Source organism: Diachasmimorpha longicaudata, chromosome 13, assembly GCF_034640455.1.
Source record: "Diachasmimorpha longicaudata isolate KC_UGA_2023 chromosome 13, iyDiaLong2, whole genome shotgun sequence".
NCBI classification, from domain to species: domain Eukaryota; kingdom Metazoa; phylum Arthropoda; class Insecta; order Hymenoptera; family Braconidae; genus Diachasmimorpha; species Diachasmimorpha longicaudata.
Window position 1 is genome coordinate 5,700,291 of NC_087237.1, and position 15,077 is coordinate 5,715,367.

Consider the following 15,077-nt stretch of genomic DNA (forward strand, 5'->3'; position numbering starts at 1 on the left):
TAATTAATTAAATCTTGAAATAAGTAATGAGATTAGGAGAGGACAGTGCATCCGTTGATTGGGAAGACTATCAATGACCTCGGACTGTTCTTTGCATCTCAGTATGCGATTGCACAAAAGATATTAATTACTATTTACGGAAAAAATGGAGGGGCGGAGGGTGTGTCACTCTTTCCAGTGCCGATTATCCCTGATATTTAAGAAATCGTCAAAATACCTCAGTTACTAATCCGAATTATCCTCTGGCGTCAGGAGCGATTAGCTTAGGCACCAAATTTTAGGCTCTTTTTCATCCAATTCGACGCCCAAGTTTATACCTCATTAAGACCGGGTCTCTCATTAGACCAGTATTGCTGAGTGTTGATGACTCATAACACTTTAATGTCCAAGAAAGATTTTCCCGATTTCTCAATAAACCTTCGTAAATGTTTATAAAATGTTCCATCTCCGTCTGATCCCATTGTTCCCCAAAAATTTCCACAAGACCTGAAAAATTTAAAAAATTGCTATAACTTCGTAATCAGTATTCCTCGATCTCCAGAATTTTGATACCCAATTACCACATGCTCCCAGCCAAAACTGATAACGATCGACAACCGATTAAATCAGTAATGACACAATGTGCCAAAAATTCCCCCCTCCACCTCCTCCCAGTCCCCCAATAAACATTTGGAAGTTCCCCAAGGGATTAGGAAACCCAAAGTGTCGTACCCCCACTCCCAGTATCGGCCAGTCGTCGGCTATGATGCACTCAGTGACAATGTGCGCCTCATTCTGGGTCCGACCTCAGTGGAGTTAAGAGTTGCAGTAATTTTTCTCCATCCGGATCCAAAATTCCAAAACAATAATCGTGAATCGTGTTTTGAAGTTCTACGCAGACGCGAATACAAGTGAAACCGCAGTTGTAGTTATCCAATTATCGCTGAATCCCCCCCTACCCCCCAAAGCATCCCCTGGGTTAGTCATACCCTCTGAATAATCTGAAAAATAGCCCCCAGTGAGTGATGCAAGTCTCTCTGAAGTCGAGAAAATTCCCATCGCCTCGGTATCTCGCAGATTAGAAAGCAGTGCTCCACATATTTTCACAATTCACCACGAGAATTCAGCTCTCGGTGTTGGCCAGTGTCATAAAATAACTTCAGGTGTCACAATATCGTTGAGTGTATTCTCAACGTGATCAGGGGGCTTTCGTATGCGATCGCGAATCTGGAATTTTTTTGTTAAAAAATTTCCAACTGAAAAAATACCTGGACTCGGTGTGCTACGTGAAATGAATAGTGCTTTGCGAAGTCCAGACCACGATGAGATCCATATGACAACGGTGAGTCACTGATTTATATTTTTGTTTTGATTCTGATAGTTGTGATAATATCCCGGTATCACGGCTATTCGGTTATTCCTCATTGAGGGAAAAAGCCTGAGAAAGTTGATAACAATTTGACAGTCATGCGGATAAACCACGTGTGTATAACCTAGTGAGTGACTCGAGATATTGTTGTTGTGGTGGAGGGTTCCAGAAGCCATGTGCCATTGACAGATTTCATTAGAGTACGGTGATGTACATGTGGCGATTTCACCATTTATTTATGATTTTTTCAAGGCCCTGAGGGGCTTCATTCACTAAATCCACGCTTTGACATTTAAAGTGATTCCTCAGTGAATTTTTCTGACAATTTAATCGATAATAATTTTTTTATTTGCGTTGGTTGAGATGCGGGAACATTGTTTAAATTATTGATATTGTCGATGACGTTTTACGTTTCACGATTCGTTAGAAGTCTGACAGTTTGACGTCATATTACTCTACAACGGCAATATCTTGACAGCTGAATATTTTGAACGGCAATAAAAATGTTATGTGATTTTTAACTTTCAATAATCATTTTATTTGAATTTCAACTCGTCTGCAGGAATTTTTTTCATTTGCAACGTTTACCAAAATAATTTTACGTTCAATATCGATTCATAGTTTTATTTTCATTCAGAAAATTCTCAATTTTTCGTCATCTTTGTGTTTGGGTTTTATTTTTCTGATAGAAATACTCATTCGTACACCAGCTGATGTCATCGTCATTTCCAAAAATAAAATACCGATAGTGCCTATTTTTCCTCGAAATTTTTTGTGTGTTGAATCCAATTAGTAAACATGTTTTGACATTTTTCCGCAGCCTGAGCTGATTTTCCATCATGGATATCGAGACGAAACTCACCACGTCTGGACGGAGGATGGCTATCGTCTCGAAATTCATCGAGTTCTTCCACCCATCGTTGAAACAAAGTCGCAGGAACCGGATATTGAGACAGGATCGGGTACTATTTATGATACTGAAACGAAATGTTCGAGACCAACGATCGTTATTCATCATGGACTCCTTTCTAGTTCTGCCGACTGGGTTTTACTCGGTCCAAAACGAGCACTAGGTAATTCACAATTTCCCGTACTTTGGACCGACAATGAACTCTTGCACATATTTTTTTTTGCCCATTTAATCTATGGAAATTTGTTTTTTCAGCGTATGTACTTTGTGACGAAGGATATGATGTGTGGCTGGCTAATGCTAGGGGAAACAGATACTCACAATGTCATACCTTATTCACCACTAAGGACAAAGAATTCTGGGATTTTAGGTGAGGAAAATTATAGTGTGGAAAGTAATTAATTTGCATAGACAGTGAAACTGTGATTTTGAGGTAACTGTCTTCGTTTTCCCCTTTTCTTACTGTCAATTAATAAAAAAACATCATGAACATGTTCATCTATTTTTTTCCCGAAATTGACAGTTTCCGTAAAATTTTGGATTTCCACTGATGAAAAGGGCTGAGAATATGTAAATAAAATTTATTAATGAATGTTCTCCTCCCTTAATATAGTTGGCATGAAATTGGAGTGTATGACCTACCAGCAATGATCGATTACATCCTGAAGAAGACTGGTAATCCAAACATGTCGTACATTGGCTACAGCCAGGGCACAACAGCACTGTTCGTTATGGCAAGTGAACGTCCTGAGTACATTGGCAAAATAAAAGGAATGGTCTGCATGGCACCAATAGCATTTCTCTCCAATCATCGTAGCCCACTTTTGAAATGTGTTGTACCACTTCACATGCTGATGAAAGTACGTAAAGCATATTTCACTCATGATCCATTCAACCCACTTTTTCAAATGAATCATGTGAGTTTTGCCATCACCATTTTCGTTTTCATCTTATATTTACAATTAATATGATTTAGTGGGCATCTATGTACTGCAATATCAATGAGTGGTTTCCGAGGAATAGACTGCAGGCATTTGCACTGGCTACACTCATGAGGAATGCACCTGACAAATTTGCGCAGACATTTTGCTATGGATGGTTTCATCTCGTTGCTGGATTCGGGAGTGATCAACTTGACAAATCCATGATGCCTGTCGTGTTCGGACATTTTCCTGCTGGAGCCTCGGCCAAGCAGATTCTTCATTATTGCCAGACAATAAGATCAGGTAATTAATAGTCTGGAGCTGAAATTTTTTAAACTACACTGGGTTATTAATTAATTTTCAATGGCTTCAATTATTCGTTGGTGCACAGGGTTATTCAGAAAATTCGACTATGGAGAAAAGATCAACACAAAATTATACGAGACTCCAGAGCCACCACTCTACGATCTGAGCAAAGTGACATTTCCCGTTAGCTTGTTCTACAGTGATAATGATTTCCTGAATCACTCATCGGTAAGCATTACCTTCCCTTCAGCGCAAAGAACAATTCTCCAATGAATTAAAATTTAATAATTATTTTAGGACGTCGAGAGTCTCGCCTCTGCCTTGCCAAACGTTGTTGGAAAATATAAGATAAATTACTCGAAATTCAACCACATTGACTATCTCTGGGGTAGAGATGCTAAGGAACTCGTCTACGACGACATTGTCAGAGTGTTAAGACAATTCTAGTCTCGTGTATATATTTTTTATTATTTTTCTTCATTACCTCTCTATATTTGAAGGGTAAGTGAGATTTTTTACACAATCGGTATTTATGATTAATATTTCTCAGTATGAGAAATTCCGTAAGTGTCTATGACTCAAGCATTTTCTTTTCGTATTTTTCGTAAAAAAAATTGTAGTGAGAGTACCAATTACGAGGTGTAGATGAATACTCTGTATTTATTGGAGATGATGAATGAGATAATAATGTTAAGTATCTGTGAAAAATTGATGTAAATTGAATATAAACGAATTAATCAAACTAATGAATTTTATTTATTCTGCTTGATTCAGTATTGAGAAAGATATCGTAAACACACGAGTCACTGCACAAAGAGAAAAAAAAATCAAATTGACTAGAATAAGGAAATTTGCACTAATGAATAGGGTTATAATAAATTAATCCACTCTTAGGAATAAATTTTTGTTTTTAGTACCAAGAGCACTTCAAGTAATTAATACTATCGCTTAATTCACCGACAACATCACAATCATGCCTTTCATTAATTGCATCACCTATTAATTCGTAGAAATGTATCAACAATCTGTACAGAACACAATTCTTTCAACTTTTCACATCTCACTTATCAATTACTAGAGAACATAATAATTTTGTATTAACAGCTTTCGAAAATATGTCTAAATTATGCCTAAAAAATTCTCAAAAAATACCTTCTGAATGTGTAATGGAATAATTACACATTTGGAGGAAATTAATTGCCTAGAACGTTTGATCATCTAGAGAATTTGGCTATCTACTTAAATTTGTCACGTAAAGATGTTTTAAGTCCGTTTTCGGGGTATTTTCGAACAGTGCTGCACGATTCTGTCCCTCTCCCTTTTTCACCCAGTGGCCATAGACCCGGAAAGCACAGCCATCAATCACCTGAGAAAATAAATACGAGTGATAAAACGTGACAGTTATCACTGCGGTTGAATTGCAATCTCCATGATTTATTTTATGTATTTTTTTTGCCGAGTATTTACCTTTCGTAGGATTTTTATTCTATAAGGATCCTCGCGTGCTACTAGTGTGGACAATGGTTCGGGGGTTGTGTGCAATCTCTTGATACGTATTACGGCGCGCACTGTGAGAATTGCCAGTTGGAATTTCTTTCTTGCGTTGAAAGATTTTGCTTTTAATTCCTGGTAGAGTTGGAAAAAAAGGGATTAGCATTTAATTCGGAGAGTTTTAATGAATATTGTTAATAAGGTTTTTAGCCTCACTTGGAGATTATTTGAGGAATTCTTCATTCACATTCGCAAAATGATGCATTTTTTACTTTTTAAATGAAGGAAATCAAGGTTTTTCGATATTTTCTTCTAAACTAACTTATAAAAATGGCAAAAATTTGTCTATTCAAACAGCAGATGATTAATTTAGTAAGCAACGAAAGGATATCAAGTCCATTAGTCAAAATAACAATTCGTTAATGTCCATGACAATAAGAACGTACATTAGATGAAATGACAATGGGTCAAAAAAATAAATAAATAATTTACCAAAGCTAATTGGGAAATCCTACTTAGGCGTCGCGAATTAGAGGACAGTGAACGCTTGAGTGGCGCTATATCTTGATCCCACAGCTGTAATTACAATGAAAATAAAATAAACAAGTTCCCAGTTGCGATTATCGCCTCCGAATCGACTCTTGTTTTTTTTCAGTTGAATTTTACCATTGAAAAATCAAAATAATAAACGAAAATAAATATTGCTGCGATAAATAATGGCCATGGATGCGATGTATATCCAGAAACCAAGCCAGTGACTCCGAAGCTCGAGAAAGACAGCCGTATGTAACATTTTTTGCTTCAATTATAAATAGACAAAGAGAGCAGGTTTTCTGGTGGTTACAAAAAAAGTCTCTAGAGAGATATAGAATGGAAAAGTATCGGCTCACCACTGTATGGAAGAATGGATGATCTAGAGCCTCTTTTATTGACGCCCTCTTGTCTGGCTCGACAACGAGTAATTTCCTAATTAAATCCTTCGGAGCGTCCGTTATGTCAGTCCACTCAGGTGACGTGAACGAGTATTTTCCCTCCATAATGTTCCTCAACATTACCATCTGCTTACGATGCCAGAACGGTGGGCATCCAACTAATAGTGTGAACATTATTACACCACAGGCCCAACTGGAGGGATTGCAACACAATTTTAGTTTCTAATTTTCATCGAGTGGAGGGAGATTTTGGGTCTCTTACATGTCTACTTCGTAACCGTAGCCCTCAGCGTTCTCGAACATGTTGCATTTCAGGACTTCGGGGGCTAGGTAGCCCGGGGTGCCACATAAATCTGGGGAATGAGAATGTAATAAATGTAAACGTCGTAGAAGAATAATTAATTGATAGACACTTAGGTGGATCTCATACTTACCAAATAATTTATCCCCTGGCTTGAGCATCCTAGCGAAGCCAAAATCTGTGATCTTAACATTTAAATTATCATCAAGTAAAATATTCTCAGGCTTAAGATCCCGATGAACAATTCCCTGGGTGTGGATATGTAGAACCCCCTCGAAAACTTGTCTCATTATGTACCTCGTCTTCTTCTCAGACAATGTAACCACGGATGTCAGGTAATCGAAGAGCTCTCCATTTTTGCACAGCTCGAATATAAGGAATATAAAAGTGTTCGATTCGAAGACATCATGCAGCTCAACTGCAACAAATTACGAATTAATAAATGATAGGGGAATAATAACATCAGATGGAAATGAATTCAACCATTGAGATCATTAAGAAATTAAATTACGGATCAATTATCTATGTCAAGTTCAAGCAGAAAAATCATTCTTCACATTGACTGGAGAATTTAATAAATTAAAAAAACTCACTAATATAGGGGTGACCAGCAACTCGTCTTAGTATATGCACCTCTTGCATAGTAGCATCTTTCATCGTGTGACCTTCAGCCCCATCGTGTGGCTCATTGCTTATGTCTATTATTTTAGCAGCATACTCAATACCAGTCTCCTTCTCAATGCATCTCCTAACTGTTGATGAAATTCCTCTGCAATTAAATTGAGGGGATAAATTGAAATGCGTTGAGATCTATTGATAGAACCTCAATTAACGAATGGTTTTTCACGCATCATAGGTTATATTGCTTAATTATCGTCAGTACTGCGTACCACAGGGATAAATAAACACTTAGAGCATTGGAATCAGTGACTTCCATAATTAGAATTGACTACTTTTTGGTCAGATATTTGATGCCAATTATGTAATTTTTATTTGCTCGATTTGTGGGTATAATTAATTACTGGGGTATGAGAACACACGGGGCAGGATGGGTGATGATTTCGATGGTGCTTTGGTCGGATTTGATGATAAAAATGAGACAATTGAAAGTAGTGTTGACATAAGTATGAGATACAAACGAACCTGCCGAGAATTTCTTTGGGCTCGTATTTGGCATAAAAGCCCTTTGCTGCGTCCTTGTCAGGCAGTAGATCGTCCACTTCATCTTTAGCCATAGTATCCCTGATTATCCGGTGAGATACTTAATAGTTATGAAATTTTATTACGATGGAAAAAACGCGTTGTTATCTCATAATAGGGAGAATGTTCAAAATGTGCTTGAAACTCTTTATTCGCACTGAAAACGCACCTTGTATCGATGCTCTGTGCACCTGTCAATTATGCGCAAATCGACTGCGCAGCTGCGCACAAACACCCGGGGCCCATTGGCCACTGGGTATTTACATCTGTCGCGAATGTAGATAGCTGACAAGTGATTTCTTTTGACAGAATGGACTGAATGTATCGTTTGTACAAGGTTTGTACCTCTTTCTATTGTACTTCGATTGTTTCGCGATCACTTTGACCTTCCCCTGGTGCACAGTGCTACCCACGGCGTCCCGAGGTACTTGTTCATTGTCGTGGCCAAAGAGGATCGGGGGGGCTCCGTTCGTACTTGCACAACTCTAAAAATGAACAACTGAACAGAAAATTTTCAAACTGTGAGAGCACCACTGTGCAGGGATTCAACTGTCGAGACAAAAAGCTAAGCTGTACATGTGGCGCTGGGTCCACATGTACAACCACATTTTTGTCTCAACAGTTGAATCCCTGCACAGTGGTGCTCTCACAGTTTGAAAATTTTCTGTTCAGTTGTTCATTTTTAGAGTTGTGCAAGTACGAACGGAGCCCCCCCAGAGGATCGACCAAGTAGAGGCTCAGTTGGGGGTTTGAGTAACGCCAGACACTCCACGTTACCGACGTAGTTTCACCCCACGGGAAAGGGCGCGCCACGAGTACTACTGACGTGATGACGGAGAGTGAGTGAGAGAGAGAGAGGGGGAAAGATATTTCTCTCTCGCTCATTGGCAATTTCAAAACAGTCCTTTCGGGGGGGCAGGGAGGTTCGCGTTTTTCTCGGCTCCTGGGCCTCCTAGAGCAAAACGGGCCCTCTTTTCCAAATCGCCAATTTCCCCCCTTTCTGGGAAAATGAATTGCCCAGTCAATAAGTGCAATCAATCGCTTAACAATATTTTAACAAGTGGCGAAGTCGAGTGCAAAAAACTCATGAAATACGACAATAAACACATTAATTTGTTTCCTCATGGATGTTTATTTTTTTACATCTGCTGACACCCATCGAATTCCATGTAACGATCGAGAGTTGGAGCAGTATCGAGTTATGGAAAAATAAAAAAATATCACAGAATTTCATATATCGGTTGACCGAGATAATTTCCTCCGGGTACGTAGTTGCAAACGAGAAATGTAACGTAGTATCCACCATCTTTCCTGTATCTTGATGCACCACAGCCGAGAAAATGAGTCCCAGCCCATACCATCTGTGTGTAGTGGCCAATCAGCGGTGCTAATGGATTTAGGGGAAGACTGAACAACAAATAAGTTACAGTTTTAATTATTCCACTGTTCTGCGATCGTCAAGGCCAAGACTTCACTGCAATTATACGAAATTCTTACGGAATTCACTCACAAAAATGCTCTGAGCAGACTAGGATTAAAATCAGCGACTTCGTTGTACCACATATCCACCATCTCCAGAAGGCTTTCATTACGCCATCGATCAGACCAGCCGATGTACGCTACGTTTTGCCCCACGTATGTGTCATCAGCTAGATTTACAACCACAAATAATCATAAGAATTATTGGTGACAAAATTGAATGAAACTGAGACTGATTCTTACCTGTGTTTCGACACCTGTCATGGCCATAATTGCACTGATCAGCCCACCTCTGTGCAATCTCCGCTATTTCGTTGTTCCACCTCTGCAAATGAGAATACGTTAGTCCATTTCTTGGTGCGAAATTCTCAGTCTTACCCTGATAAATCAATTCCTGAAAACCTAAATTATGAACATATATTTCGACTCCACGTACCAGGGGGCCAAGATTTCTGGCAGCAGGTTGAGGTCCAGGAGCACCTCTGGTTTCCTGGCCACTGGCAACGCGAGCTCTGTATCCATTATGTCTGTCCAGGAGGGCATTCCTCTCACCCTGAGTCAACCCCCTGCGTCCCAACTGGCCGCATGAAGCTGGTGGCGAAGGTGACTGGAAGTTTCATAAAATTCTACAAATTTTTCCTGACGTTTCAGCTGGATAATTTGCCAACACTAGCGGCTTTTCACATCTTTCCGTCTGTTTATTTATTACTGAGGAATGTTTATTCTTACGGGGTAGAGACATAACGTGTGCGGATTCCTTCCGCAAGAAGGCAGATCGCAGTACCTCTGTTGCTGTTCACTGATTAGTACTAGACTGCACAGCAGTAGCACTTGAGAAAATATCCTGGACATTGTCTAATGGTGGACTGAAGAAATCTCCCCACCTGAGCGGTTTAAATATCGAGCGTCGCTCCCCGGAACAATTCCACCAAAGATAATATTGATAATAAGAAAAATAATTCTGTATGGCGAATGTAGGTAATGAATATAATTTGTAATGAGACAGACTGTTTAGTACATCCTCAGCGTCGACTTGAAGAATCTACCGCGGGGTTTAACGCTCGAAAATATAAATATTTGCTGACACAATGCGATTCTGGTATCATAAGCTGAGTTAATCTTCACTCCTTGAATCTGTCTACAGATTCACAATCACGTGGAGAAAATTTCTATTCAAATATTATTCAGGAACCGAACTATTGTTCGGCCAATTCGGTGGGAAAACCCAGGTCATTTCCGCATTGAGGTAATGAAATATTTCTATATTTTATTGCTGAATTAATTTATTCGGACAGTAGATTAAAGTTTTCAACCCCATTGAGGAGGTACCTCCGTCTGTCAGTTAAATAATTAAATTCTGAACACTTGAAATGCCGACAATGTTAACAAACATCTTTAATTGTTTTTAATAAACATGGAATATTGCTTATCAAACATGATGTGAATACTTGGGGTCGTTGACGTTAATTTATTGGAGTTCATTAACACTGAAATTTTACCTGAATATTTAACACTGTACAAAAATCAAAAAAATTATAAATATTCAATATTGTGCTTATAAATATTATATTATCCAATATCTTCTGGAGAATGACAAATACATAACATAAATAACTGCACTACTGTGAGTTGCACTCATTCATGGATTTTATCTTGACGTTTTATGGAGATTTTTTAATTACTTCTTGCGATGCTTTCGGTGACAACCGACATAAGCTCCATTGTCCTCCAGTGTTTATTCCAATACTTCATAGACTGCCTGACCCACCCAATTTCCACTCGGGGCGTAATTGCAAACGAGGAGGGATATGTGGTAGGCATCGTTCTTTCTTTTAAATTTCGTAGCCCCGCAGCCGAGCATCGTAGTGGTCGCCGAGACCATCTGGGTGTAGTGACCAGTTGGTCGTCCTCGGGAGGAGAGAACGCTGAGGATGGAGTGAATACGAGTAATGAGTAGGATCAGAGAAAAATGCTGTTCTTGGCGATTCTGTAGAAGACTTTCATATCTTTACAGTCCATTGTTTATAGAGCATGTTCAACACACTATTTCTATTGAAAACAATCAGTGGCATTTTATTTATGTTTTTTAAATCTTTCCACGTGCGGTCTTATTGCGGCTGTGTCGAATGGGCCATTTATTCCTTTGATTTTTGATCATATAATATACCTTCTGTTGAATACCCACCGAAAGCTACGAATTATGCTTGCGTCGAAATCTTCCACCTCGTTGTACCAATTATCCACCATTTTGAGTAGATTTTCGTCGTTCCACCCAGCGGTGCTGCTCATGAAGCCGATATTTTGTCCCACGTACATCGTAGCTAAGAAATCCACCAAAAAATTCAGAAATTCGCTTGAGTTTCATTAACTTATATTTTTCAGGCGCCAAATAAAAGTCCTAGATATCTCCCATTTTCCCATGGAATTTAACTATTCTATTTCAAAGGCTGATACGAATCAAAATTATCAGGGAACACCACACGAAAAAAAAATTGATAAGACAAAATTGAAAATTTTTTATGGGGCACAATAATACAGAATTCTTACGAGTGTTTCGACACTGATCATGTTGAAATTTGCACTGATCAGCCCATCTCTGCGCGGTCTCTGCTATTTCATCGTTCCAGGTCTACGAAAAAAAATACCGCATTACCTTTAACATTTATTTAGAAGATAATTTTTTTTCTAGTGGGAAATCCCAAAAAAAATCCTTGACATCACTCCGGGCAGTAAATGATGAATTCCGCAGTTTACAACGTGCGTTACAGGAGTTTGACGCACCTCCTAATGTAATATTCCGTCCAAGACTCCGGAAGTAATTTTCTAATTAAAAAATTCTCTGAGAACGATACGAACTCCCTGACTTACATACCAAAGGCCCAAGATTTTTCGCAGCAGGTTGGGGTCCATTGACGCCTCTCACTTCTTTTCCATTAGCGACGTACGATCTCCAGTGATTGTGACGTGCAAGAATGGCCTGTTTCTGCTGGGATGTCAGACCCTTATCCTTCATTAGCCCGCAGGAAGCTGCGGGTGTCTTTGACTGCGTACAAATCAATCATATCAGTACATACCACATAGCAAATGTAAAGTCACTTCGCACCTCAGTTTCCAGGAGATATCTTCAAATCTAAGGGCGATAGAGAAATTTTTGTCAGGACATTTTTCATAGAGTCGATGGAGATCTACAACAAACGTTGGGGTGTAAATTTCGCTATCTCCCTTAGATTCCGAGATACTCCTTGAAAAGAGAATGGACAGTCGGGCTGACTTAAATTGTGGTACTATTTTCCTACTGATTTTTTTATTTAAAAAATATTCTTCTCACAGGGTAGAGGCAGAGAGTATGAGGCCGATTGTTGCAAGACGTAATGCTGCAGAAGTCTATCCGTTCTCCACGAACGACTGCTGGACAGCCGAGGATCAATAGTTGAATCAATATTCCAATCATTGTTCAACGACGAACTGAAAAAAATCGATCTCCACGCGGTCTTTAAGTATCGAGCACTGGGAAGTTCCACGAAACATCAATTTTATGGGAGTTGTGATTGCGCACGATATGCACAACTAATATAATTCGAGGTGCCACATAAAAATGGCAAATAGAAGTAAAAATAAAGTTTCGATTTTTTTTGCGAACGTTATTTATTGAAAATCCAAATCATAAAGGAAATTTTCTTCTCTTAATGTACGCATTAGTTTCGTGGACTTACAATGATTCATTGATGGGATATTGCATACAATTGCAGTGTTTAATGTTCACCTAATGACTCAACTGAATGAATGTATACAGAGTGTGCCATATCAATTTTTACCAGTTAATGTTTTTTGCGAATTTCGATTGATCCAACGTACGATTCTGAAGGAATGTAAGACAAAGCATTTATTGCTTCTTTGTCGTGCAATTCTCTATAAACGCACGGTAAAGTACGTGTGGTTTCTGCCGTACACATATCACTTAAAAATTTTACAACATTTTATGGTCTCAGAAATATTTCCGTTTATCTTCAATAGTCGAAAAAAAATTCCTGCGCATTTTAGAGTAGAAAGAGCAGATCGCAATTTTTTTCACCGACTTTTCTCCGTCACACACAGAAAAATGGACAAATTTAAATAAACGCATTGGTTTGGTTCGTCGTAATCATTTATTTTTGCACATTTGTCAACACGTCCGATTGAATAGCGTCCACATACCGAACAGAAAAATATTTACAATAAAAATTAACGTGGTTCGTACACCGCTTGGCCGTCGTAATTTCCTCCTGGAGCGTAGTTACATACGAGGTAAGTTTTGTAGAATTCACCCTTTTTCTTGTATCTAGAGGCACCGCAACCAACACTAGTGGTCTTCGCCCAGACCATCTGGGTGTAGTGACCGAGTTTAGGGCCTGGTGGGACTGGTGGAAGGCTGTACAAGAGAAACAATCGCGTGAGTGATAACCGAATGTCAAGAAATGACTCCCCAATTTTTTTTTCTAAAAAGATCCTGGGGAGTATTGAGACCTGGAATTTTTTTCCAGATGATTTTAATGGAAAGAGTCCAGTGACTATCGGGGAAAAATTATGAAAATATTTTCAGTGACTCACTGAAGTGATTTAACCATGTTCTTATCGAAATCCTTCACTTCGTTGTACCAATTATCTACCATTTCAAGGAGACTCTCCTCATGCCAGCCATCAGACCACCCAACATACGCGATATTCTGTCCCACGTGTGTGTTATCAGCTGTCAATAATTTATGAATTAAAGTTTTTCATTTGAGAAATTAATTTAATGACTTTAGACTGATGTCTCACCTGCATTGCGGCACTCATCGTGTCGGTAATTGCACTGATCCGCCCATCTCTGTGCAATTTCTGCTATTTCATTATTCCACCGCTGCCAAGAAGAACATTATGTTAACATTTCATATTTTCAACTGTAATTGCTATGGAAATAGTGAAAAAGAAGCATTCGAATAAATTTATTTTACACACTAGAGGACCAAGGTTCCTGGCAGCAGGTTGAGGCCCCTTGTTACCCCTCCTCTCTCCTCCCCTGGCAACATTAGCTCTCCATTGATTGTGTCTATTCAAAATTGCAGTTTTTTCATTTTGGTTCAGACCTCTGGCTCCTAATTGACCGCACGAAGTCGCTGGACCGATCAACTAAAATTTTCATTTTTCAAATTCGAATGAAATTCAAAGGAAATTAGTATTTCAATAGGATTCGATTTGTCTTTACGATTCCTCCTATCGAAATAATCCTCCTCTGTCTAAATCCTTAGTGTGATATTTTCTCGGTGACGAACAATTAAAAATATAATAAAAAAAAGCTTCCTTCGGATGTAAAATAGAAGTTTTCATTTTTAAATTCCAAAATGTTTATTATTATTTATTAATAATTATTCTTACGGGATAGACACACAAAGTGTGTGGCTTTCCATTGCAGGAAGACAGATTGCAGGATCTCCGTTGTTGTCCTCTGACCAGTGCTATACAGCACAACAAAATAACTAGATCCAATACTCTGCCCATTGTCTAACCATACAGTGACCCAATCTACTTGGATACTCTCCTTAAATAGTGTATCGCATGCTCCGGAACACTTCCGCCAAAAACGCAAATATAATCCCACCCGGAAAGTGCAGTTAGCGAATATGATTTGTCATAATGTTTTTTTTCTACCGCAATTAACATTAACTTCATAGCGCGAACAAATATTTTTCCGGCTGCATTTTCATTTGAATATATCACACGTCGGTTTTTACGTTTGTTTGTCATGCAGACGTTGAGATTTTGATGTACGGTAAATGGAAAAATTTAGAATACCGAGTGGGTGGGACCCACAACGAAGATAAGCCGAGAATTAAGCGACACTATGATAATGTTTAAAGGTTTAGTAATTATTTTATTCGTGGTAGTTGTTCACTCCTTTAAACAATTATTTCAGTAGAAATGACACTCGGAAGGAGAGGAACCGCACGAATGAAGTAGAATAATCGACGGTTCGTCCCACATTTTTTTTCCGACTCGTTCTCACATCAAAATTTATGAAAAAGTATTGCACAGTGCGTTTACCACTCGTGTCGGTGTAATTGTTGCACTTATTATTGCACATGAAAAATTGGAATTATGCGCAGGCTCACGATAATAGAAACTCGAGTATTAATCATCAATTTTCTGGCAGTTATCAGTAGATAAGAAG

General features: G+C 38.7%; 4 protein-coding genes across 5 annotated transcripts; 1 reads left to right on the forward strand and 3 right to left on the reverse strand.

Annotated features, from left to right (window-relative positions):
- The first annotated feature begins 774 nt into the window (after positions 1–774).
- On the forward strand, positions 775–4,229 carry LOC135168904 (lipase 3-like). The gene is made up of 7 exons (XM_064133517.1): positions 775–1,321; positions 2,169–2,421; positions 2,514–2,628; positions 2,872–3,118; positions 3,235–3,484; positions 3,573–3,715; positions 3,785–4,229. The coding sequence occupies exons 1-7, from the start codon at positions 1,193–1,195 to the stop codon at positions 3,932–3,934; spliced, it is 1,287 nt and encodes a 428-aa protein (XP_063989587.1). The 5' UTR covers positions 775–1,192; the 3' UTR covers positions 3,935–4,229.
- LOC135168905 (phosphorylase b kinase gamma catalytic chain, skeletal muscle/heart isoform) lies at positions 4,225–7,889 on the reverse strand. Of its 2 annotated transcripts, XM_064133518.1 has the most exons (9): positions 7,581–7,889; positions 7,355–7,472; positions 6,805–6,980; positions 6,345–6,629; positions 6,173–6,263; positions 5,869–6,103; positions 5,471–5,554; positions 4,955–5,113; positions 4,225–4,853 (listed from the first exon to the last, which is right to left on the reverse strand). In XM_064133518.1, exons 2-9 carry the CDS (start codon positions 7,444–7,446, stop codon positions 4,719–4,721), a joined length of 1,257 nt encoding a protein of 418 aa, XP_063989588.1. In that variant the 5' UTR covers positions 7,447–7,472; positions 7,581–7,889; the 3' UTR covers positions 4,225–4,718. The 2 variants fall into 2 exon arrangements, with proteins under 2 accessions (XP_063989588.1, XP_063989589.1); XM_064133519.1 differs by lacking the exon at positions 5,471–5,554 and having other exon boundaries at positions 7,355–7,889.
- A 634-nt stretch (positions 7,890–8,523) lies between these two features.
- LOC135168315 (uncharacterized) lies at positions 8,524–14,865 on the reverse strand. The gene is made up of 14 exons (XM_064132349.1): positions 14,285–14,865; positions 13,868–14,038; positions 13,688–13,769; positions 13,478–13,616; positions 13,117–13,298; positions 12,746–12,749; positions 10,326–10,403; positions 10,220–10,225; positions 9,909–10,028; positions 9,620–9,734; positions 9,327–9,497; positions 9,134–9,215; positions 8,922–9,060; positions 8,524–8,818 (listed from the first exon to the last, which is right to left on the reverse strand). Exons 1-14 carry the CDS (start codon positions 14,405–14,407, stop codon positions 8,632–8,634), a joined length of 1,599 nt encoding a protein of 532 aa, XP_063988419.1. The 5' UTR covers positions 14,408–14,865; the 3' UTR covers positions 8,524–8,631.
- On the reverse strand, positions 10,262–12,377 carry LOC135168469 (venom allergen 3-like). Its single transcript, XM_064132682.1, has 5 exons — positions 12,219–12,377; positions 11,763–11,933; positions 11,438–11,519; positions 11,076–11,211; positions 10,262–10,815 (listed from the first exon to the last, which is right to left on the reverse strand). The coding sequence occupies exons 1-5, from the start codon at positions 12,339–12,341 to the stop codon at positions 10,626–10,628; spliced, it is 702 nt and encodes a 233-aa protein (XP_063988752.1). The 5' UTR covers positions 12,342–12,377; the 3' UTR covers positions 10,262–10,625.
- Positions 14,866–15,077: the final 212 nt, after the last annotated feature.

Coding starts and splice junctions, on each gene's coding strand:
- LOC135168904 (XM_064133517.1), top strand. CDS start 1,193: ATGCGATCGCGAATCTGGAATTTTTTTGTTAAAAAATTTCCAACTGAA. Junction 1,322..2,168: donor ATGAGATCCATATGACAACG/GTGAGTCACTGA, acceptor ATTTTTCCGCAG/CCTGAGCTGATTTTCCATCA. Junction 3,119..3,234: donor CACTTCACATGCTGATGAAA/GTACGTAAAGCA, acceptor AATATGATTTAG/TGGGCATCTATGTACTGCAA.
- LOC135168905 (XM_064133518.1), bottom strand. CDS start 7,446: ATGGCTAAAGATGAAGTGGACGATCTACTGCCTGACAAGGACGCAGCA. Junction 6,981..7,354: donor CCCAAAGAAATTCTCGGCAG/GTTCGTTTGTAT, acceptor ATTTAATTGCAG/AGGAATTTCATCAACAGTTA. Junction 6,630..6,804: donor TGCTGGTCACCCCTATATTA/GTGAGTTTTTTT, acceptor AATTTGTTGCAG/TTGAGCTGCATGATGTCTTC.
- LOC135168469 (XM_064132682.1), bottom strand. CDS start 12,341: ATGATTGGAATATTGATTCAACTATTGATCCTCGGCTGTCCAGCAGTC. Junction 11,934..12,218: donor ATACTCTCTGCCTCTACCCT/GTGAGAAGAATA, acceptor ATTTGTACGCAG/TCAAAGACACCCGCAGCTTC. Junction 11,212..11,437: donor TGATCAGTGTCGAAACACTC/GTAAGAATTCTG, acceptor TGGATTTCTTAG/CTACGATGTACGTGGGACAA.
- LOC135168315 (XM_064132349.1), bottom strand. CDS start 14,407: ATGGGCAGAGTATTGGATCTAGTTATTTTGTTGTGCTGTATAGCACTG. Junction 13,299..13,477: donor AACATGGTTAAATCACTTCA/GTGAGTCACTGA, acceptor TCTCTTGTACAG/CCTTCCACCAGTCCCACCAG. Junction 9,735..9,908: donor TTCAAGTCGACGCTGAGGAT/GTACTAAACAGT, acceptor GACAATGTCCAG/GATATTTTCTCAAGTGCTAC.